The sequence below is a fragment of the Apodemus sylvaticus genome, chromosome 2, assembly GCF_947179515.1.
Source record: "Apodemus sylvaticus chromosome 2, mApoSyl1.1, whole genome shotgun sequence".
Taxonomy (NCBI): Eukaryota; Metazoa; Chordata; class Mammalia; order Rodentia; family Muridae; genus Apodemus; species Apodemus sylvaticus.
The window spans coordinates 91,209,850-91,233,286 of NC_067473.1; the positions used below are offsets into that span (position 1 = coordinate 91,209,850).

General features: G+C 43.1%; 1 protein-coding gene across 3 annotated transcripts in view; it reads left to right on the forward strand.

The window, feature by feature from the left end:
• Positions 1 to 23,437, forward strand: part of Grid2 (glutamate ionotropic receptor delta type subunit 2) — a 1,574,882-nt gene that overhangs the window by 1,514,698 nt on the left and 36,747 nt on the right. For 2 of the 3 annotated variants that reach the window (XM_052173840.1, XM_052173842.1), the window contains 2 exons: positions 20,035 to 20,275; positions 22,708 to 23,130. In XM_052173840.1, the coding sequence (XP_052029800.1) occupies positions 20,035 to 20,275; positions 22,708 to 23,130 (664 nt within the window). Of the gene's footprint in view, positions 1 to 20,034; positions 20,276 to 22,707; positions 23,131 to 23,437 lie in introns of those variants that run through there. The other variant, XM_052173841.1, reaches the window with a different exon arrangement.

Below are 23,437 nucleotides of genomic sequence, written 5' to 3' on the forward strand. Positions count from 1 at the left end.
TGCTTACCTCATTGCTTCTGCCCAGGATGCAATTTTGAATTTGATCTTAGGAAAGAACTAAGAATTCGATGCTCATAAACGACTACAGTGCTTCCATCTTGTCCCTCAGTTGGTCTGTTGCTGGCACATGTAGAGTTGCATGTAATTGAGCTGCGATGCATGATAGCTTCGTGTTTAAGCCTATACTGGTTTTGTTTTCACATATTTTCTTGTCAGTGAATAAACTGCTTTGTTCTTTTCACTTCTCCACATCATGGTCTGGTGCTATAATGAGTCTCCCGCAGTTCTTGACAGTACTGGTTCTTGGAAGAAAAGTTTGTGTAGCATTATTGATTGCAGCTCTCATGAGAGGGACAGTGATTTACGCACTGCTTCCTGTGTGGCTGGGAACTGGCTGCACATTGACAAGGCCTTTTGTGGCATCCTCAGTTTCAACAAGAGATCCAGCAGCAGAGCTAGCTGCATTGATGAGAATATCCTCACCGCACGCCACATTCTACCCCTGGGTCACACTTGGTTCGGTGACACATCAGTGAAGACATGGTTAGGAACGCACTAAGTGGACGATACTGAAGTTGAGGCTGCTCCACAGTCCTTACAGGCTCTAACCTTGGCTTGACCTTCTGATAGCTGTCACTATCCTGCTGTCACTGCTCTCGGCACCAGGCTTCCTCCGTAGTGCTCCCAATGTATTGAGTTCTGTCCTGTACTCAGGCTGCCATGACCAAATACCACAGACCAATTGTCTTCAAAAACAGAAATTGATTTCTCATAGTTCTGGAAGTAAAAGTGAAAGTGCTGGTCAATGTGAGGACTTTCTTACCAGTCTTCGGTTGGTTGACTTTTGGCCAGGGTGGGGGTGGATCTAGTCTCATCAAGAGGATGCCACCATCATGATCCCACCTAAGTTCAATTAAAAGGTGCCCCCATCAGAAAAAACAACCATACTGTAAATAGGGCTTTGCATGTGATTAGGAGGGAAGAGACATCACAGTTTCTTCAGCTAAATACACTAGCATTACGTTTATATTTTTTTAACAGGATATCAGATTAAGGCGCCATGAACTTAGGCAGCACTGTAGGTTTGAACTCAACTATTGCACAAGAACAATTTAGTTCAGAAAATAGAAATTAAAGCCCTGGAGAGATGGTGTTGTATGTTGACACAAGGCTGTAATCCAGCACTCAGGAGACAAAAGCAAGGGGACTTGAATTTGAGGGTAACCCTGACTGATATCCCAAAATAGAAACATTCTAGAAAAAAAAAAACTAGTCTTTAAAATGATTACAAAAATAGCCAGCTTCTACTAAAATGCTGCCTCAGGGCAGATAGCATGCCGAGCACCATGCACGGGCAACATGACAGAGACATTGATCAGAGGAGCTGAGCCTCTGAGGAGCCATGGTACTTAGCCTGTTTGTGCTAGTAAAGCACTCTCTGTGCTAGACTTTTTCAGTAGTACTTGAAATGCATTGAGTTCTGTCTTGTACTCAGGCTGACATAACAAAATACCACTCTCGGGAAGAAAAGGGAGAGAATTCTATTTGCCTAACTTTAATATTCCTGATCTCAAACAACACAGTCTCCTATTCCAAAAATCTATCTTTAAATATTTACCTTCCTTTCAATTTACCAAGTCCTTATCTGTTCCTTACTGACAATCTCTGACTTCTCTTTAGTCATCAACCATTTATTATGCATGTCTTCCATCCATATGAAAGACTGCAAAGGTTGAATCCATATCTATTTTCTGTCAGTTCATGCTCCTCAAAACACCTAGAAGCAGCCATTATACTTTTAGTTTTCTGTGGGAACATATCCTGATTCTTATCCAAACCACAATTTAAGCTGAAAATGTATTTAGTGCACTGGAGCTAGCAAATACCACAGCTTAACAAAACAGCATGATGTCAAGTGTTGGTTATGATGCTGATAAGACCACCATAGGGGAGAAAATAGCAAAAAGCAGAACTCAACAAAGATGGTATGAGTTATGAGAGCCGATGTCCTCTGATGCTCCTTGGTACACCTCCCAAGAAGAGTATGCCGACAAGAAGCCTTTGGGCAAGCCTGAAGGAAAACAGAATTCAAATGCTGGGGTTAAAACTCAGACTTCTAAGAACCTTGGCCAATGCTCTCAGGCTAAAGTTATTGACATTAAATGTTATTCTCTTATTTATTCCCCTGTTTCCTCCCCTCTCTCTTTCTCTCTCCCTGTGTGTGTGTGTGTGTGTGTGTGTGTGTGTGTGTGTGTGTGTGTGTGAGAGAGAGAGAGAGAGAGAGAGAGAGAGAGAGAGAGAGAGAGAGAGAGACCGTCAAAGACAACCTCAAGTGTGAGTCCTTCCTTCCACCTTTTTTAAGCCGTGTCTTCTTGCTCACTACTGCTAATGCCAAGCTAGATGGCATGGAAGCTTGCAGGTATTGTATTCCCTCTCTGCCTCCCGCTTTAGGAGCGTTAATATTGTAGACACAGACTACTGTATCCAGCTTTAAGTATGTTCTGAGAATTCTAATTCAAGTCCTCACACTTGCATAGCAAGTGCTTAATCACGTAACCACTCCCTATTTCTTGCATGTTCTACCTAAGGTATTCATCTAGCACCAGCTCTCATATGTGAGCTCTACTGAAAAGCCAGAGATTTATAGATCATCACAGAGTCTCACTACCATACATCTTGGTTCTTCATATGGCAAGGACTTCAGTTCCATATTTTCATGTCCACTGATTCATGCATGTTACAGGTCATGTGTCAAGGCTCAGTAAATTAGCATACCTCTTTTTCTGTTAACCTGGAGGAACATATCTTCAAACCGCAGTCAGCATAATCTCCTAGAATATAGCTGCTCACAAAGATAAAGCCAACTTGATGACAGCCACAAATGCGGTTGATTCCCACATGACCTTTGTTGCTATGGTTGCAGGTTCATTTATTGTACACTGAAGGTCATTATTTGAACTGATCTATGTAGCATGTGTTTTACATCAATGATTTTTTTTTATGAGAAAGCATTATCCTCTTATTTTTCTCATCTAGAAACAGCATAAAGATTCCTTTTTTGGTGCATTTTAATTGTTTTAATGCTACAGAGTAATCAAAGTTCAGGTTTGTTAAATTATTCCTCCAACCCTTTTTTTTTTATTTTCTATATTCTTTGTTTACCTTCCAAATGCTTTCCCCTTTCCTGGTTCCCCCCTCCCCATATGTCCCATATGCCCTCTTCTCCTCCACCCATTCCCCAATAGAAACAGCATAAAGATTCCTTAAAATTTACTAATATTATAAGCATTGGGGTACTGAAATATAATCAAATATACAATTGGGAAATTTGTAGCTCTACATTTATTCATTCAGGTTCTTATCAATATCTCAGATCCCTGCATAACCGAGTTGCTTTCATTTCTAGTCCACCAAGATGTTGAGCAAACCTTGAAAAGCTGATTATCTCTACTTTAAAGTAGAGAAGCATTAGTATTTTCCAATGTCTATACTTGTGTACACATGGGTAGACAGTCCTCCCAGGCTTACAGTGAAGGGAGAGGATAGCCATTTAGACCCTCTGGCACTTGTTATCAGGACTGAATGACTCTCAATTTTTTTTTACCAAGCATGTTCTCTGAGTTATTGAAGCTTCATATAATACCATGCAATAAGTAATCACGGCCGTGCACATAGCTTTTTCTTCATCATGGAAAGCAGCGAGCAGCACTCATAAGCATCACAGTGCTGTAGGAATCAACATCCCTTTCAGAACAGTGATGCATCCACACTACCTTGTTTTATCCAGCCACAGAGAGAGACATCAAAAAGATGGACTACTGCCTCTACACAGGTTGGAAAATTTTCTTTCTAATAACCACTGAAAACTTCATTCCTGTAAGCAGTCAGTCCTGCTGGTTGAAGAAAATAGATGCATTATCTGAGGTAATAGATAAGTCTCATTAAGAAGATGGAATAGACTAATTCCCTGCATATCTCGATGCGTGGGAAAACGAAATTGTGAGGCAGAGCAGTAACACATCAATTATCCTTTCTGCATGGAATTAGATGAGTCTCGCTGCTATTTTATACCATATTATGTAATTTTTTATAAATAACCATTATATCAGAGTACCTCAGATTGCTACCTTATAAAAAGAGACAGCTAGCATTACTAGCTTACAAGTCAGACACATTCCTGGAAGCACATAGGAAACCAAGCACTCTATTTATAATTCACATTCCTGACTAAGAAATCCTTATTCTTATGTCAAATGACCAAAGAGTACAGGTTTAGTAGAGACTTTAAGCAAACACTACACCCCATATGATACAATTTTAATGAAGATTGGTTCTTATCAACTTCAGTGAATCTAGATATCAGCATTAAAAATGAAGAGGTATTTTTTAGCTCTTGAGTTATATAATGATTTTAAATTGATTTACTTAAAGTGTTTAATGTGGTTGTCACATCAGATTATGACGTGTGAGATATTTGGGAACAATTTGATTCCTTTAATAGTGTAAGTATCTTCCACCATTCTTGTTAAAATAAGTTTTAGTAGGAAATGCTTTTTATAAGGATGTAATAGAAAAAGCATAGAAACTTCATATCATGGGAATTAAATGAATAAAAATTTGTATATTAAAACTTTGGTAGCTAACTTAAGGGATAAAGTTTTGAGTTATTTGTTTTGATATATGGAGTGTATAATAAAAACAAGATGATGACCAAAGAAATGCTGTGCAGGTTATTAGATGACATTCAAAAAGTGCAAGCTGTTTGACTTGTTGGCAGCCTACTTCTTAAAGTAAGATTAAATATTAATAGGGAGTGGATAATAAATTCTAAAGGTTCTGAATCTAAAATCAGTTCCACCCTTGACATGATTCTGAGAAGGAAGGAAGTCAGACGGCTGTTCCCAGGATAGAGGCTCCTAATAGGAGAGATAACTAAGGTTTCAGCACGTCAGTCCTTGGGGAACAGAGTACCAGAACAACCAGAGCCCAGTACCTCACACTGAGTGCTGCACACCACTGAGATCTATTTCCCACAGTCTGCAGTCTGGGAAGTCAACATCTGCATATCAGGAGGACGGGTTTCATTGTGATGTCTCCATTCTCCATTCTCCGCTTACAGGGAAGTACCACCCTGTTCTGTGTGGAGATATACTCTCTGTGTGTAAAAAAGCATGAGCTTTCTGGTATATTTTTCTAGAAAGAATTAATACCTCCAGACTATGGGAACACCCTTCTGACCTCATTTAACCTTATTACAAGCCCCGCCTCCAGGTTCTACTTCCTCATCCATCACAGTGGGGATTAGGAACTCAATTCAGAATTTTCGGATGAACTTAAACATTTTGTCCATAACACTGCTACAGTTTGAAGCAAAAGCCCCAATTCCATGACCTCCAACAGAGTAGGTGTGGCCATCTGTCCCAATATGCCAATTAAATATATAATATGTAAAAGCAGAGATAAGACTTCATCAACACATTCCAGGAAAGGGATCAGACACAAACACCCAGTGACTATGAGTTTATCTTTGGGCTGCTTACATGATCAGTAGATTTAATATTTACATGGGAGACAAAAGGTTTGTGTAATTAGACAGTCCCACTTTAAATGGGGTTTTCTAGATCACTGAAACAATTTTGATTCTGCAAGACTGGCTAAAGAGCTTCTTCCTTTGCTCATTACTAGGGAGGGGAGATCTGGTTTTAATGACATGATGACTTTGTGTCCAGGTATAGCTACCACAGCTACCAATGTATTGGATTGTCTCTCCTAAGTGGGTCTCCTTGCTTAAGGGTAATTTCAGTTAGCTATATCAAAGATATTTATTGATTGATCAATCCCATTGTCCATGGAATAAAAGGTCACTTCAGTACAGAGTGACTCAAAGGAACTGTTAGGCAGGCAAACAAAAACAGAGAGGGCCAAGGTAGAATTAGTGAGACCAGAGACCAGAGCCCTTCTCTAACACCATGTCACTGAGGGCCACTGCTTTAACATTCATGATTAATCATGTTTGCAAATATTTTCTGATCTGATGTAAAAGGTAAGGGTCTATGTTTAGGGTAAAGAGAATCAAACAAAGAAAATTGAAGTCTCCATCCTACTGGAGTTAGCAGTATGGTTGAAATATGAGAGACCTACATGGGGAAACATGGGTATCAAAGATCAATAATAAATAGCAGTGCAGAACACAGACTACTGACCTTAGGTTCCTTCTGGCAATACCATCCATTAGTGTGGGATTCAGTATTAAATGGACAGTGCTCAGGAGCATCTTTTCAGAAAGGCCAAATGCATCCCAAAGATTGATTTGGTGGTGGGAGGGGAGAGAACACTCCTGTCATTCATCACTAAGGCATAGTATATGCCCAGAGCTGAAAATACAAAATTAATAGTGAATGCCACTGCCCTAAAGGAAGTTGGCATCTAAAGGCAAATGACAATGACAATGAGTTCAAGAGCAATTCTAACATCCTTAAAGAAGTCACAAGGCTTACTTCTCTAACGTTACCCTGGTCCTTTCCACATCATGTTTACCATAGGAAGCTCTCTTCAGTTTGTCAGTGCCTTCTCCCTACTAAGTTTTTTACAGTGGTTCATTGATCCAAATCCTTCCCACATGCCTCTGCTTCTCCTACTCATTCCTTACTTCTCATCGTAAACAGTCCTTTCTCCAAAAGATTGTCCCCAGGCTGCTCATCCTTCCACACAAGGTGTGTGACCTCTTATCCAGTACCTCTCATTGTGCTGGGCCTTTCAGAGTCCATAATCACACTGCAGTGAAATTACACAGCACCATAATTGCAGGTTAATGTCCAAGAAAGTATTTTTGTTCTGTGTTCTTATTTTTTCCCATCTATAGAAACATCATTTGCACATTCAGGATCATGATAGGAAGATGTTAGGGACTTTTTCAAATGTCTAAAAATGAGAAGGGTTACCTAAGGTCTCCTTGAAAAAAAGTTTATATTACTGCCTTAACTCTTTCAAAAACCAAGGCTTTTTCTATCATAATTATAACGGTACTAAAATGAAACATAAATTATTCAAAAAACCCAAGGTATAATTTCTGTAGAGTCCAAGTTGTACTGTTACTGATGTTCTGGAAGCTAATAGAGACTTTAATCAAGGACAGAGTTCATACAAGCAGGCCTTGAGTTGGTTTTCTTTTCCAACGTACATCAGTGAAGAACCTCTAACTTAGAAGACGTCACTTGCATCACAAAACAAATCTCCAGCTATGCAACAAGTTTCCCCAACTGCTCTCCAAATAATGAGTTCCCTCTATAGACTGCCATGCCACAACTTGAAAGTCCAGTGTTGGTGTTCATGTTCAGGAAAGTGTTTGTTCCTTCAAAATGTCTTCCTCCATCACCCTCTCTCTATGAGCACCGCACTGATGTATACCATAGTCTTTAGCACATACACACACACCTTTTCAGGTCGCACCTATTTTAAAACATTTGTGAAGATTTGGCAAAGCCCGTAGAGTGGCTTTGAGCAGAGATGATCACTGCCAGTTTCTCACTGTAGAGTGAAAGGAATTTCCCCTTTACCCTATAACCCAAATACCACACTGTGCTTAAGGATGTGGCTGACATTTTAAAAGATCACCAAAAGTGCTCTCTTCCCAAATGCAATTATGTCCTCCCTCTCAGTGGGAGCCATTGTCTGGGTCTTCTCGGCTCTCTAGCATCTCTCTGTCTAGCTTTCATTATCCTGATTATCTATTCATTTGCCACCCAGCACTCATTTTATGAAAGATCATGTCTGCCATTTCTATAATGAGTGCTTGACTTTTACTGCCAACATAAACACATAAAATACACAATAATTAAAGCTCAGTAGTCACCAAAGTCCTGAGATCTGTCATGTTACAAATTTGATTTTTCAAGCAAATGATTCTTGGAGCAATGCTGCTTTTGCCCCTTTAGGTATCTGCTGCAAGACCTGTGGGCACAGGAGTCAGCAGGAAAGTACCATGAATGGGTACTATGTATGTCGACGTTTAAAATTAAAACTCACCCTCAATCAAATAAAATATCCATAATGTATGGTGGTTCTCAGAGAGAGCCAAACTCTTCTCAGTAGCAGAATGGAGTACTTTCTCCAAGTAACAGCATTAGATAATAAAATAATGTAGTTCTGAGATATTTACGTGCTTTTGTAAAAAGCAGCATAGTTTTTAGAGGGTTGTGTACATGCTAAGAGAAGGGAGTCATGGAGATAAACGTGGGTACCATAAATGCTTCTGTAATTTACATCATTAAATGAGGACTGAGGGAGAGTGTGCTAATTTTGTATTTGAACATGTTGAGAAAGAAATTCACTGTATGTAAATGATTGGCATATAGTCCCTCAAATGGGTTAGAAATCTCATAATATACATTAGAAATTTCCCAGTAAGTTGATTTACGTTGGAAAAGGACAGTATTTCAGAGCTCCTCTTCTTTGGACACACTTTTGTGTTTTGATAACATTTTCAAAGCATCCTAAGAGCCTCATGATAATGAATTCCTCTGATGTTCACTCTAATCACTAAAGAGATTAATGAACTCATGCGATATTCATGTGGTTCTCTGGGGACATCAGGATGTGTTACTAGAAGTGTAATGTTTGGAAATGGATACAGTGGGATGTGTGGTAGCCAAGGATGCAGCGGAGAAAGTCTCAGTTAATGAAGAAGCAGGAAATAGAAAGGCAGGTTCTACTGACAAGATTCTCTTTCTGAATAGTGAAGGGCTCGAAGATGTGCTCAAACCAAGCACAGCAATCAGAGAACCTGGTGTGGAGAGACAAATAAACTACTTAGCAGTCTTGGGATTGAGAAATTTTCTTCATTCTGAGCCTCAGTCTTCTTAGCTGTAAGATGAGACCGTCGCGAGACGCAGCAACATCACTAATGTCACTAGTAAGAATAAAGGTGGGGAACAATCTGTCAATCAAAACAGTCAAAAGATTTCATGCCCTACACAGTAACTTTAAGAAGCATATCAAACTACTGTTCATAGTTAAAGCCACAGTGACATTGATACTGGAGAAACGTCACACACTCAAAGCAAGCGAGGGCTTAGCATAACCTTGCCTAAAGATGATGTTACTATGATCATTATCAGGGAAGAGCAATGGTTCAGTGATTCAGAGCTGCTCTTCTATGGGTTTCGACACCTTTGATGGTTGACCAACCCTTTCACAAAAAACAGACATTTACATTGCAATGTGTGAAAATAGCAAAATTGTAGTTATGAAATAGCAATGAAAATAAGTTTATGGTTAGGGTTCACCACAACATGAAATGCTCGATTAGAGGCTCACAGCATTAGGAAAGTTGAGAACTCCTCCCTGGAAAATCTGAATTCAGTTCCCAAGACTCATAGGAGTTGGCTCATCACTGCCTGTAACTGCCTTAAAATCATCTTAAGAGGAGGCTCTAACAGCTTCTTCTGAAATCCACATGAACTCACATTCACATGGGTACACACACATAAATAATAATGATAATAATACACCTTATATAAAATTCAAATTAAATATAATATGATGATAAGTTTTTTATAGATTTTTGCAATATTTTACTTTTAGTGCATTATTTTGGTAATAGATAATCAGGATAAAGTTTTTATCCATGTGAAAATGAAGCCCTCAGGAAGAGATTAGTAGACCTAGGAGGGCTTGAATACCAGTTTCTGAATAAGGAAGCTAGAATAGACTAATATTTTATCAAATTATATTTTTCTAATCTGAAAGTAAAATACTACATTTGAAGCAACGCAGGAGCTATCACCCCTGACACAGCCATAACTGAGACTATAACTGATAAGCTTCCTGAGGGCCACTTCGTTGGTTGGGCAAGATGGAAGCACGCCCTCTGCAGTGCACGAAGTAATTGTTTACTTCTAAGTGATGCATACTACTTCCCTGGTTTTAAAATACGTTCTTGGTTCTTGTCGTTTGTTATAAAAGACACTACCTCTTTGCCTCCTCAGTTCATACTCATACTGTGCAAATCATAGTCTCCCCCCCACCACCCCCCGCCCCTGTTCTCAGTCACAGGACAATATCTACTCACACTCCTTTGACCTCAAGCTGAAGTTGTCACTGCCTAGAAAATGATTTTGCAGACTCCAGCCCAGACAAAGAGGCCCACTGAGCCAGAGAACCCTGACCCCATGTGAGGGACTATACCGCCATGATTTGTATACAGTGAATTTCATTGTCAGTTTGTACAAAAGTAGCATACTCTCTCTTGGTCCTCATTTAAAGATGCAAATGCAGTATCATTAATGCTTTAATGTAATATCAATTAATATGTAGTACATATGGCCAAAAAAGCACTGAAATAAAGGTCACAAACACTGTCTCTAAAACAGAAGGATACTTTCTCAGATGCAACCTTCAGTCTGGAAAGTGAAATGAGCCTTGTTGGCCCCAGGGAGTTACTGACTCTCAGACTCACAAAGCATCTCCACAGCAGAACAGGTCAGACTTCTAGGCTGTTTTTGTAAATAAAGCCCATGTGCTTACGGCTGTCTACGGTGGCCTTTACCTCACAAAACCAGGGCTGTTAGTAGGACAGAAGCCACATGTCATACAGCGTCTAAAATGTTGGTGGCGTGTTCTAGATGACACACTACCTCACTTGGGAGTGGACAGGATCTGTTCACTTTGGTCTTAGTCAGCCTTGGTGGACAGGACTGAGGCAGCAAGTGCTGTTTCAAACACCAGTCTAAATAGAAAGGCGTGTCTTGAGGATCTGGCTTCCCTGAGATATTAGGTGACAGCAGCAAGCATTTGTTTCAGCCAATGTTACTCCCTAGTCGCCAAGAAGCCTTGCGTAAGAGAAATGAGTGACAGACGCTTGTCTCTCAGGAAGTTGATGGAATTTGCTGTAGCAACTCTGATCTTCAAATTCTGGCTTCAAAGATCTGTTTATGGGGCCACAATGTCCATCTGCTTAGATCTTAACCTTTGAGAAATACTTTGCTTTAAAAAAAAGAGTTTACCTATGTTTTACAGGACAAGAAGGACAATGAATGAACATAAACCAATTGAAATGATTTTTTTCTCAAAAGTATCTGCATGCTATTAGCCCTTTTGACAAAGTCACAGAGAAAAATTTTGTAGAGACTCATAAAATGAGCTTAATGCTGAGGGAATTCTACCCTCATCAGGCTTGATGTGCCAAGAAAATCTTTATTTAAAATATTCCAGAATTTTCTCCTCAGATATTACCAACATTAAACATCACAGTGTCTCTTAAATGTCTTTTGAACAATGTAAAACTCATAAATATGTAGCGATAATTTTTACATATTTAAAATGGTACATTGCATCATTACCCCTTCTTAGTTCCAAGTTGTCTCAGTCCTTCCAAATTGAAGAAGGATCTGGCACTGATCATATCACAGAGTTCCTGTCGTTCCATGGTTGACGTTCTCACCCACGAACATGAGCTGAGGAGCTTGAGCTCTGCAGACATACAAAAACTGGCCAGAGAAGAAGAAAACTAAACCTGCCCAGCGGTTCCTAATAGTGGGCATGGAGGCACGTGGACCAGAATGGGCATCTGTTTGAAAACCACATCCAGGACAGAGGGAGCCCCACCCCGGGCACCACTCTAGCAGAGAGCACCTCCAGTGAGGGGCGAGCCATGGAAACCTCAGTCTTCCTTCACAGGCTTCCTTTCTCCCCTTGTGCCCTCACTCGATGCTGCACAGTGAGGGACAGGTAACATCCAGATCCGGATGCTGTCTGAAGAATAGCCGGAGGCTACATGAAGGCACAGTGGGGGGCCTTTCCTTATAACCCTTCAGAACCAAGGCGTCCCACTGTGGTGATTTGAATAAGCACGGTCCTCCCCGCCCCCGCCCCCGCCCCCGCCCTGCCCCGTCCCCACCTAGGCTCCTATGCTGGAGGAACTGTCTGGGAAGGATTAAGAGAGGAGACCTTTTGTGAGGATTTACTTCGAGGCTTCAGAAGCCCCTGCTGTTGGCAGTTAGCTCCTTCTCTGCCTTGTGCTCAGGATCACTATGTGAGCTCTCAGCTCCTGTTCCAGGACCACGACTGCCTGTCTGCTAGATGCACCCCACCATGGTGCTCACGGACTCTAACCTTCCGGAACCTTAGCTCCAAAGAGTTGCTTTCCTCTATAAGTTGCTATGGGTGCCTCAGTGCCCTTTCACGGCCTTTGTAGACTTTCGCCTCAGTCATGTCTAAGGATCCAACCAAGCCCATCATACCTTAGAACCAACAAAGAAAACCCAAAGCCAAGTGACCAGCAGCTTCCTTTCCCAAAGCTACCACAGTGCCGACCTCCACCAACCCAGTTGCCAGCTTGAAAAAGACCGCAAGGAAGGCGGGGACCTAGGATTCATGGTCATCTCGGTTAGATGGCTGTGAATCTAGAGATGTTTTACATTATTAGAGTCGATTACATTTTAGATCACACTAAGCTAAATTAGTTTTCTCCCCCTATGCAGTGACCACAGTCCTCAGGAGGAAGATGAACTAAGCTATGCAAAAGCTATGTTTTCTTTGTATACCCAAAGTATAGTATAAACACATTTATAGTCACACTATGTTTAGTTTATAGTCACACTACTGTTTTGATTAGGGGAAGCATGCAGATGGCTGTTTCCCTAAGAATCTTAACAAATCCCTGAGAAATGAAAGAACTAGATAGCCGTCCTTTCAACATGTGTGTGGAAGCCATATGTGTACCAGAGAAATGCGTTGGATAGACCTGCGTTCCAGGCAGTGTGGGTCACCAAAAAAAGAAAAAGATCACTTAATCAGGACAGCAGTGAGACTCTGGTGACTGCAGAAAACAACGTGCGGCATTCCCACTCGTGTCAGTGTCCCTCCACTGCGGAGCGGGATGGGGCTGGGGGAGGGGCAGTGTCTGTCATCCTTTCCACGATGACAGCTTCTGTCTCTAGAAAGTGGGAAAATCCTATTACCAAAGTCACAGGAGCAACTACAAGTGAGGAAAAACTCTTACGTTCAGTTCATTTATTTATTTATTTATTTTACTGTCTCTGGATTCGTCTGTCCATCATAGAAGTGACTTAGCAGACAAGTGATGTTTATTTCCCCCTCTCGGATAACCAGAGATATTGTATCAAGGCTCCTTGGGAATTGAGCAAAGGGTCGCGATTCCCATGAAACTTGTAAGGCCCATAGCCTGCTGTTCTCAAAATGAAATCTATGTCACCTCTGCTGGTGGGGATTGGCAGGCACCTCCCCTCCACCACCCCCCCACCCCACCACCCCACACCCTGCAACCTCTCCTCTTACAAATAAATTAATTTGGAAATCAATTCCTAGAGTAGAAGTTTAAGGGGGTAAGTGATCAATGGGTTAGAGAAACCCCACACACAACTGAAGCTATTATCTTCAAAGTGAGCAAACCGCTTTCTCAGAGGCCCGGCCTGACTCGCAGACTGCTTTTATTTGAATATGAAAGGAGACCGTTTGCTTCCCAGCCTTCTCCAGGAATTTGCTCATTTGCATCAAGGTACTCACGGCCGAGCAGAGCTAGGAACCGGGTTCACACTGAACCTTCCAATCCCCCCATACCCCCTTCCCCCATTTCCCGCCCCCCGTCAGTGAGCGTGCAAATATTTGAACACTTGGAAAAAGAAGGAAATGCAATGTTCTTATCAGTGAATCACTCGCATATTCTTTTTTTTCTTTGCATCCTAAAGCAGAAATTCCTTTTATTGAATTTCTAGCAATTTAAAACAAAAGGTATGTAGTAATAGTAATAATAGCAATTTTTTATTACTTTTATTTTTTTTACAGTCCAGTCGTTGCCTCCCTCCCTGGCCCACCTCCCACAGTTCCTCAGCCCATTCTTCCTTCCCCCTTCCCCCCCTACCCTGTCTCCAAGAGGATGTGCCCCTCCCCTCCCAGCCAGGCCTCAAGTCTCTCCAGGGTTAGGCACAGTCTTCTCCTACTGAGGCCGGACCAACCAGGCTGTCCTCTGCTGTATATGTCAGGGGCCTAGTACCAGCTCCTGTCTGCTGCCTAGTTGGTGACTCAGTGGCTGGGAGATCTCAGGGCTCCAGGTTAGTGGATACTGCTGGTCTTCCTGTGGGGTCGCAACCCCCCCCCCCAGCTTCTTCCAGCCTTTCCCTAATTCAACCACAGGGGTCCCCGACTTCAGTCCAAAGGTTGGGTGTAAGTATCTGTGTCTGTCTCAGTCAGCTGCTTGTCGGGCCTCTCAGAGGACAGCGATGCCAGGCTCCTCTCTGTAAGCACACCATAGCCTCAGTAACAGTGTCAGGCCTTGGAGCCTCCCTCTGAGCTGGATCCCAGTTTGGGTCAGTCACCGGACCTCCTTTCCCTCAGTCTCTTCTCCATTTTTGTCCCTGCAGTTCTTTTAGACAGGAACAGTTCTGGGTCAGAGCTGTTGACTGTGGGATGGCAGCCCCATCCCTCCACTTGATGCTCTGTCTTCTTACCGAAGGACATTTCATCCAGGGTCTCTCCTACTTTCTAGCGGGAACCCCCGCCCCACCTTCCACCCGCCGCTGAGGTTGCATATTTCCACTCTGCTGGCCCTCCTGTCCCCCACACCCCGATACCTGATCAGATTCCCCTGTTCCCCCTCCCCCTCCCCTCTCCCACCCAGATCCCTCCCTCCCTCCCTCTGCCTCCCGTAATTATTTTCTTTGCTTATTCTAAATGAAGAGGAATATGCCAGAACCTGTCTGAAAAAACAACAGACACTCTCGTTTGGACGCACGTGTACGCCCGCCCGCGCGACAGAGAGTAAACACACACACACACACACACACACACACGCACGCACGCACGCACATGCACGCAAGTGAGAACTCTGACAATGGTAACCCAGCTTTCAAGCTGTACTCTCCTCCCACGTCCCAAGCAGTGAGCAAGATAGCACCATCCACTGTGCGCTCGGTTTCTTCAATTCCCACTACAATGGCCCTCAAAAGAAATGCGACTGTCATTACCCTGACCTTTAAAATGGCAAAAATTTTTCTCACTGCATTTCAAGAGAAGGTTTGAGCCATCTAATCGCACAGTCCAATCTAGTAGCTTATTTTGTGACTAATAGTTAAAGTAGTTTACGGCACAAGTGTCTGCTTCCTGCGTTTTAATCTGCCCACAGGAAACCATGGTTGCAGAGACGCTTAGACCTCTGTGGGCCAATACTGCCACCTCGTGGAACTCTTGAGCATAACAGAAAATCCTGCCTTCCATAAGGCCGAAGATTTTACTACTACATTCTTGAAGTCACACACACACACACACACACACACTTGTTTATATCTAAATGGCGAAACTCTCCTCTAGGTGTGGCTTTCAAGTTTCACTTACAGAAGTACTGTAAAGATTTACAAGAATTCATTTCATTGGTTTTTTAAAAGAAAGAATGTTATAGTTTACTGAGCATACTCCAACTGATCCTTAAATAAACTGTTTTTAAATGATGAAGGGATATGATGAGACTCCAATGGACCTTCTAGAAGTATTAAATAGGAAGGTTGTGCAGAACTCCAAGCCTACAAGCCTTACACTGTTCTGTCCCAAGCCAGCCTGTATCCCAGAATGTGGTACAGCCTACTGAGAGTGTGGCTGGTGTGTCACTGTAGAATTCTATGACTCAATTTCTCCATATATCTTTGAAGAGCAGGTCTCGCTACAATGCCACAGCCACCTGAGCCGTGTGGTCATGAGCTCTACCACGTAGAACTCCACCTCTGTGGCTTTTCAGACCTTGAAGGGCTTCTAGACAGGACGCCCCATTCTTTCTGGACCCTGTGATCTTCACCTACCCACATGAACTTAAAACTCTACGACTAAAGTCTTCCAATTTACTACATTCAAATTTAAATAGCTGCAATATAATTTGTATAATTCGATACTTGTTTCTAAGTGAAAATATTCCTCAAATATTAAAAAACATAGAGAGGCTGTGAGCAAACGTGAATACGTGAGACACAGAGGTTTCAGACAAGATTACAGAAAGCTACGCGGTTGTAATCCAACCCTCAGTGAATGAAAAAAAAAAGCCTCACAGGGCGCAGACGCTGGAAGACCAGCCAGGTCGCTCTGCCTGAATGTACAGTGGTGGGGAATTAATTTTGTGCACAAGGAATGCCTGGCATGAGTCTCTCTTGAAATATTTATTGCATGGATGGATGGATTCATAGAAAATGGAATAAATTATGAAACAGCCTCAGTGATGAGGAAAAAAGAGGAGAATGTGAGGGCAGAGTTGGCATAGCAAATGGATGAGTGAGTATTCGTCCAATAAATACCCACCTGCACACCAGGGAGAAAGCAAGTGGGCTTCTGGAGAGATCTCGACCAGTGTGATGGCGGAGGGGCGTGGCTTGGGCTAGAGGGCGTGGCTAGGGCTGGGTTCCTGGTCTTCTGTATCCCTGTGCCCAGAGTCATTAAACTAAAGATCACAGATTTCCTGAAAAGGAGAGATGTGTCTGCAATGAACTCATGAAGACTTCTTTTTTTTTTTCCTTGTCACCGTCCCCTAAACAGGAAAGCATAACAACTATTTAGATGGGCCTGTGATCTTTACATAACTAGAAATCAAACCGTGTAACGGATGCTATATGAGCTTTTTGTTGTTGCTGAGATAAAATACCATGAGAGGGATTGTTCGGCTCTTGGCTGCAGAGGGATTAGAGACCATCAGTGCAGAGGAGTAGGCAGCAAGTAGCAGGCACCACAGCAGGGGCAGGAAGCTGAGAGCCCCCAGCCTCAACTGCAGCACAGAGCAGAAGGAAACAGACAGTGGGATGAGCCTTGCCGCTCGCTTGCTCGCTTGCTCGCTCTCACGCTCATCTCCAGTGATCTACTTTCCCCAGTAAGGCCACACCTCTAAAATCTTCCCAAGGGATTCTCCAAATGGGGAGTCAAATGTTCCCTTGCACGAGCCTACTGGGGGACATTTTCACTCAAAACACCACAGATGGTGTGTATCTGGGGAGAGAGTGTTCTAGGTACAACATGTCATCTTATGTAAGCGACCTGTGTTTCCTCCAACTTTGAAATCCACTGGGGGAGCCTAGGACCATTCTCCACATACACTGAGGGCAACTGCATTCTCACTGAGCAAACATTGCTGTAACAGTCCTTTATATTTCATTATAAACACAACTTAAGCAGAATTCTTTCTTCACAGCTAACTAAAGTTTTCCCCTGGGATATCTAAAGATGCTCTGACTATTTAGTGGCTTTCGATAAGCAAATTCCTAAAGGGCACTGTATTGTCTCTATTATGATGCAATGAACCATTAAATGAGCATTATGCTATCAGCAGAAACTTTTGTGTTCAATTTGGTATTGTTAGCTATAGGCAAATGTACAGCAGGTCTCCAGAAACTATTCATCTTTCCTTTGTGTGTCTGTGTGTCTGTGTGTGTGTGTGTGTGTGTGTGTGTGTGTACATGCACATGTGTGTGTATATGTGTGTGTTTGTGTAGGGTGGTGTTTGTGTTCATACATATGTTTGCACAGGAACATGGAAGGCCAACCGTTCTGTTACAACATCGAAATTGTTTCTTTGAGAGAAAATCTCTCACGTGGTGGCTTGGAACTTGCCAAGCTGGTTAGACTGGCTGGCCAGGGAGCCTCAGACAGCCACTGTCCCCACCGCCCCAGGTCTGGGATCATAAGTTCTGCCAGCATGACTGGCTTTCCTCCATCGATGCTGGGGATCAAAGTCAAGCCTCATGATTGCACACGAGCACTTTGCTGACCAAGTCACCTCCCCAGCGTCTAAAACTTATTAATCTTACACAACTGAATCTCTAAGCTAGCCTCTTAGCAGGATCAACATCATTTAAAAGGTAATGGTGGGTGGGCCCAGCAAGAATCCTTGATGGCACAATTGTGTATTTGGATGAGGCTCACCCCTGCCAGCAGTTGCCGCATATGTATGCTTCTTGGGCTCCTTAAACTGGAGCTCAACACAGTATCGACTTAGGTGGTAAACTAAAAATGAGGACAAATTGAAGAAATCTGGGGGGGCTGAGCTACACAGAACCGTATGGCTTTCTCTACTGCAGGTCTTGGACACTTACTAAGCTGACATCGAGTAAGTCCCTAAAAGGGACTCAGTTGATGATCACAGGGCCCTTTTGTTTGGAAGGTCCTGTAGGTGTTTGGAAATTCCGAAGATACAAATGGTGGCGATCTACTACTCTCCACAATCATTTCATAGTTTCAATACATCAATTCACTTCCCTCTTATGACTACTATCTGAGGGAACAACATTTGAAAGGTGGATTTCACGAGAAGCGACAGGCAACCTAGGCAGTGTTAGCCCTGAGGTACTGTGGAGCTGATGGGAATGTCTGATGACTCAGCCTCTGTAGCCCCAAGCTAATCACACTGTTCTCAGGAGAGCTGTGAACCTTACTGCCACGCCCCCCAGATCCTTATCTGTCACGCCCCCCCAGATCCTTATCTGTCCCTTTGTTATCTTCTGTCCATGTAGATTTAAGATAGGACTCATTTACTCCTAGACTGACAAAGCTCCTCACTCTTAAATTTTTAAAATCATCATCCACAAAGAAGATAGGACCCAGGGCCAGAGCACAAATATAGGACCTCATACCCAAAATTTAATCGTATAAAAATTCCATGCTGAACCGATGGCTCTGTCTGCCTTCTTATCTCGACAAATATATCTGAGGACTATAGCTTGACCAGTACCTTTCTGATCTCCAGGAAGCTGGGTTCAAGCGACTTGTTTGTGTGTAACTGGGAGATCTTCAGAGATAACATCTCCAGCTCAGCTGCCGGCTTCTTTCCTCTGGACTCTAGGAATAGAGGCCAGGGAAGAGAGGGCAGCAGGAATTGTGTGCTCCAAAGCCAGTGTGCCATCTCTGCGCCCTGCGTGTTCTGTGCCCGCTCTTCCCAATTGCCACCCTGTGGGTTATTGGAGTCCTTGAGGCTGGCTCTTAGAAAATAAAACTAAATACTTGGGGGATGCCTAGAAATTGGGCCAGGAATCTGTAGAACTGCTTTGGCCTTGGGGAGCATGTTGGGGTTGATTCTTCCAGGTGAATCGCACTTTGAAAAGCCTTCAGAGCAGAGTTTATCTCAAGGAAGTGTTTCTTGTTTGAATTTTTTTGTTTGTTTGTTTTTTGGGTTTTTTTTTTAAATTTCATTTATTGAGTATCATCTTCATTTACATTTCCAATGGTAAAACCTTTTCCAATTTCCCCCCCCAAAGACTCCCGACCCCTCCTCCCACCCCCAGCCTCCACGTATATACCCCTCCACCCAACCCACTCCCACCTCCCCGCCTCGATTTCCCTTTGTTGGTTTGAGTTTTTAACCACCTCTGGGCCCTCTGATGACTGTTTGTCCCAGAGGAGGTGAGAGGAGGTAAGAGGAGGTGAGAGGAGGTCAGAGGAGGTCAGAGGAGGTCAGAGGAAGTCAGAGGAGGTCAGATGAGGTGAGAGGAGGTAGGTTACATTCCCTTTGGCATTAAGAGGAAAAGCGCATCAGCTGTGTGAAGACCTGAAAACGATGTCTTTTATCAACTTCAGCCTTGTCCCGAGGCCTTCTCCACACCATTATAAATAATACAAGTTTTGTTTTAATTGAGTTCCTGTGTGTATAGCAAATACTGGGTTACATTACACCAGTGTTTGGCTGGAAGCAGCCAAGGGCTCTTCATAAAACCACCATGGTCCAGAGCTACATTCAGGACCTGTCTGGAGGACGGAGCAGATCTGTCTCAGTGCCAGACCAAATCAGAACTGCACCTCCCAAATGTAATTTTTAAAACATACTGCAGTAAATGGGGCAGGGGCCACTAGAGTTCCCATGAAAGTAAAATAATAAGAGAAGGGAGGGAGGGGGGAAGAAAGGCAAGGTAGAAGAAAATCCATGTTTCTGGCTTACAAACTGCTCTAGGGATCTAGACCTGCCGCCCCTAGAGGGGCCATCCGATCGTCACTGTTCAGGTGGTAGACAAGGCAGCCACCCTGACTAAAGTCACACACATTCTCTTCTCCACCCCCCAGGATCCTGGAGCTGCAGCAGAGTGGTGACATGGACATCCTCAAGCACAAATGGTGGCCTAAGAATGGCCAGTGTGATCTGTACTCCTCGGTAGATGCGAAGCAGAAGGGAGGAGCCCTGGACATCAAGAGCCTGGCGGGCGTCTTCTGCATCCTGGCCGCGGGGATTGTGCTCTCCTGCCTCATAGCGGTCCTCGAGACGTGGTGGAGCCGGAGGAAGGGCTCTCGGGTGCCATCGAAAGAGGTACTTGAACTTGGGCCCCGGGTAGAGCTTCTGAACATCTGGTTATATTTTCAGGGAGAAAGGGGTAACATTGGCAACTGCTCTTTCTGCTTTCCTTGAAGATTCAACGTAAGCATGTGGGAAGCAGAAAGGGGAGCCAATGCCAGCTCCCCTTTAGGACTCTTAGGGTGAATGAAGAGCGGGCATGATGTCTGTAAGGCTGACATTTTACTGTCCTGCAGAAGGCTTTAAAATGCTGAGTCTGGGGCTAGATACTGATGATCTTTCAAGGCTATGGCTTCCTTGACCCAATTAGCAAGGATGCCTAACAGTTTCTCTCAGTTCCTTAAGTTGTAGATAAGTTTGTGTCTTAGAGACCAGGCCAAGGGACCCCAGCAGAATGATTTCTCTTCATCACAAGTCACTGCTTCCATCTATGTATGAAGATCTGGAGACATGACTGTGTGTCTGGGGCTCTCTCATGGTCCCACGTATACCCAAGTCACATCCTGAAACCATTCTGGATTCTGTTTATCTCCCCGACTGTGTCATCAGCTTAACTCAGGGCCATAGTCAAGTTCGTATAGCTATCTGTAAGAATGCTTGCAGAATTATGCATAATTCCTTAGTGAAAGGAACATGTGAGATGTATCCATTACCAGAGAAAACATGAGCATAGAAAACAAAAATAAAAACAAAGACAAACAAAACAAATCAAAAAACCACTTGGGTCCGTTAATCTTACTGCTGAATGCTTGAAGAGTCGATGTGAAAAGCAACCTGAATTTATTCAGTGGTTTAATTTGAGGGTCAGTTTCAAAGAAAGTTTTAAACTTTCTGCCCATCCCTGGGCTGAGTGATGCACAAGGAACTCCACAGAAGATTGGCTTTGATGTACAAATAAAAAAGATCTCTCGTTTGTATATGCATGTCTGCGCGGTAGTGTTGTCTTCCAAACACTCTCATCTACACTGTCTAAGGATCCGTGTAGCTCCTTAGATGCAAAGTAGATCAGCACCGTTTATCAGAACAGCTTGGCTTACCTTGCTTCATACCTGCGTGAGTGATCGTAGACAATCCCGCGACATGGAGACTGAGTTAAAAGCCAATCAGGTTTATTGTCATGTCTTCTTTGTAGCATAAGCATTGGTTTCTCTGCTGACATCAATCCAAAGCAAAAGACCACATTAATGCAGATTGTAGCTGAGACTCAACGTTCTCCAAACTCTGGAAACAAGGGGCTCACAAGCTCCTATTTTTTGATTACTACAGATGATATTAGATGTTTGCATTGTTAGAGCTGTTGATGGATGTCTAGATTACAGTTGCCATGGGAACCATAAGATTATACATCTCAACCTTCTGATGTCTCAGTGATAATACTGCATTAATGGTTGTTTTTATTGGATCTTAAGTGAGAAAGAGGAAGGGAAAACAGGACTGTGAGCCCTGGCAGTCTTTGCTGCAGAGTGCTACATGCGTGGTGGGAAAACATGTATCGACTCTAATCTCCGAGGGCCATTCCAGGTTCTGGGAAGAACAATTTTCTCTTCTTATAACTATTGGGCATTTTTACAACCCATCAGTTTAATTTATTGATGTTGGCTGTAAATATTACAAAGAAGAAATTTCATTTCTTCTCAGTTCTATTTTTTCGACACTGAGGAGTTTGCATGTAGAGTTTCTCTCTTTTAAACGCTGAGGCTTTATTGCCTTTTAAAAAGCAGATAAATAAAACTTTTTGCAAACATGCCCACTTAGCCTAAGACTGACCCTCAGTAAAAGGTATTTATTCGCATGGCCTAACTTGAAGGGATCGCTAAGTGCCCCTCTGCCCTCACAGTGGCCAGGTGCAGGTATATATATATATATATATATATATTCGCTCTGTCAAGAAGTCTCTCTTGTGCTGACTTTCTCAAGAACCTCATAGGTCTGAGGTGCAGGAAACAACACTTCACTAGTCGTCCACAAGTTTGTACAACGAAGGGTATTGTAGATATCTCTCTCACGTAAAAACGAAAAGTTAAGTCTAGACGTAAGTGGTGGAAAGGATCAAAAATCCATTTAGAAAGAGACCGTGAAAGAGGAAGCATGACAGGAAGGGTGGCAAGGGCTGAGGGGCATCTCTAGAATCAGACCTTCTGCGCGTGCGCGTGTCCCTGCCTGAGCCTGTTTGGTGTCTTCGTAGCTGCATGTGGCCTACGCTCATTTTAAAGCTCCAGCTGCAAGCAAAGTATTTCTTATAGATACTTTATCTCAAAGCCCTGACAGTATTCCCAGAAACAAGCCCAGTGCTTGCCTGGCTCATACTAGCAGCCCAGCCAGTATTGCTAAGCCAATATGCCCCAAAGTTCAGTTAATTACATGTTTGCTGAACGACTTTTTTTTTTTTTTAAACCATGGAAGCTAGTACTGATGAGATCCTTATTTTTCTTTTTCTTCATCTCCAGGATGACAAGGAAATTGACCTGGAGCACCTCCATAGACGTGTAAATAGCTTGTGCACAGATGACGACAGCCCCCATAAACAGTTTTCCACCTCGTCAATTGACTTGACCCCTCTGGACATTGACACTTTGCCAACACGACAAGCCCTGGAGCAGATCAGTGATTTCAGAAACACTCACATCACCACCACCACCTTCATCCCAGAGCAGATCCAGACTCTTAGCCGCACACTCTCAGCAAAAGCTGCCTCTGGCTTCGCTTTCGGCAGTGTGCCTGAGCACCGAACTGGCCCTTTCAGGCACAGGGCCCCTAACGGGGGATTTTTCAGGAGTCCTATCAAAACAATGTCATCTATTCCTTATCAGCCTACACCCACTCTGGGGCTCAATCTGGGCAATGACCCCGACCGAGGCACGTCCATATGAGCAGCAGACAGCTCCGCCCATCCTAGGACTCCCCAAAGGAGCAACCGTAATGTGGGACTAACATGGATGTGATGTTTTATTTAAAAGAAATCAGGATAATTAGTAACAATTCTAGTTCTTTCTCTCCCCCGCTCTACTTCTTTTTTTCCCTTTCCCCCCTCTCTGTCTATCACCCTCCATTTTTTTTCATTACTCAACTTGTTCCTCAAGAATATAGTATTCTAGGATCCTATTAGTCTGCTTTTCATATACTGTACTTCAAGTAGAGGGAATGGGCACTGAGTCACTGACAACACTTGCAGGGTTG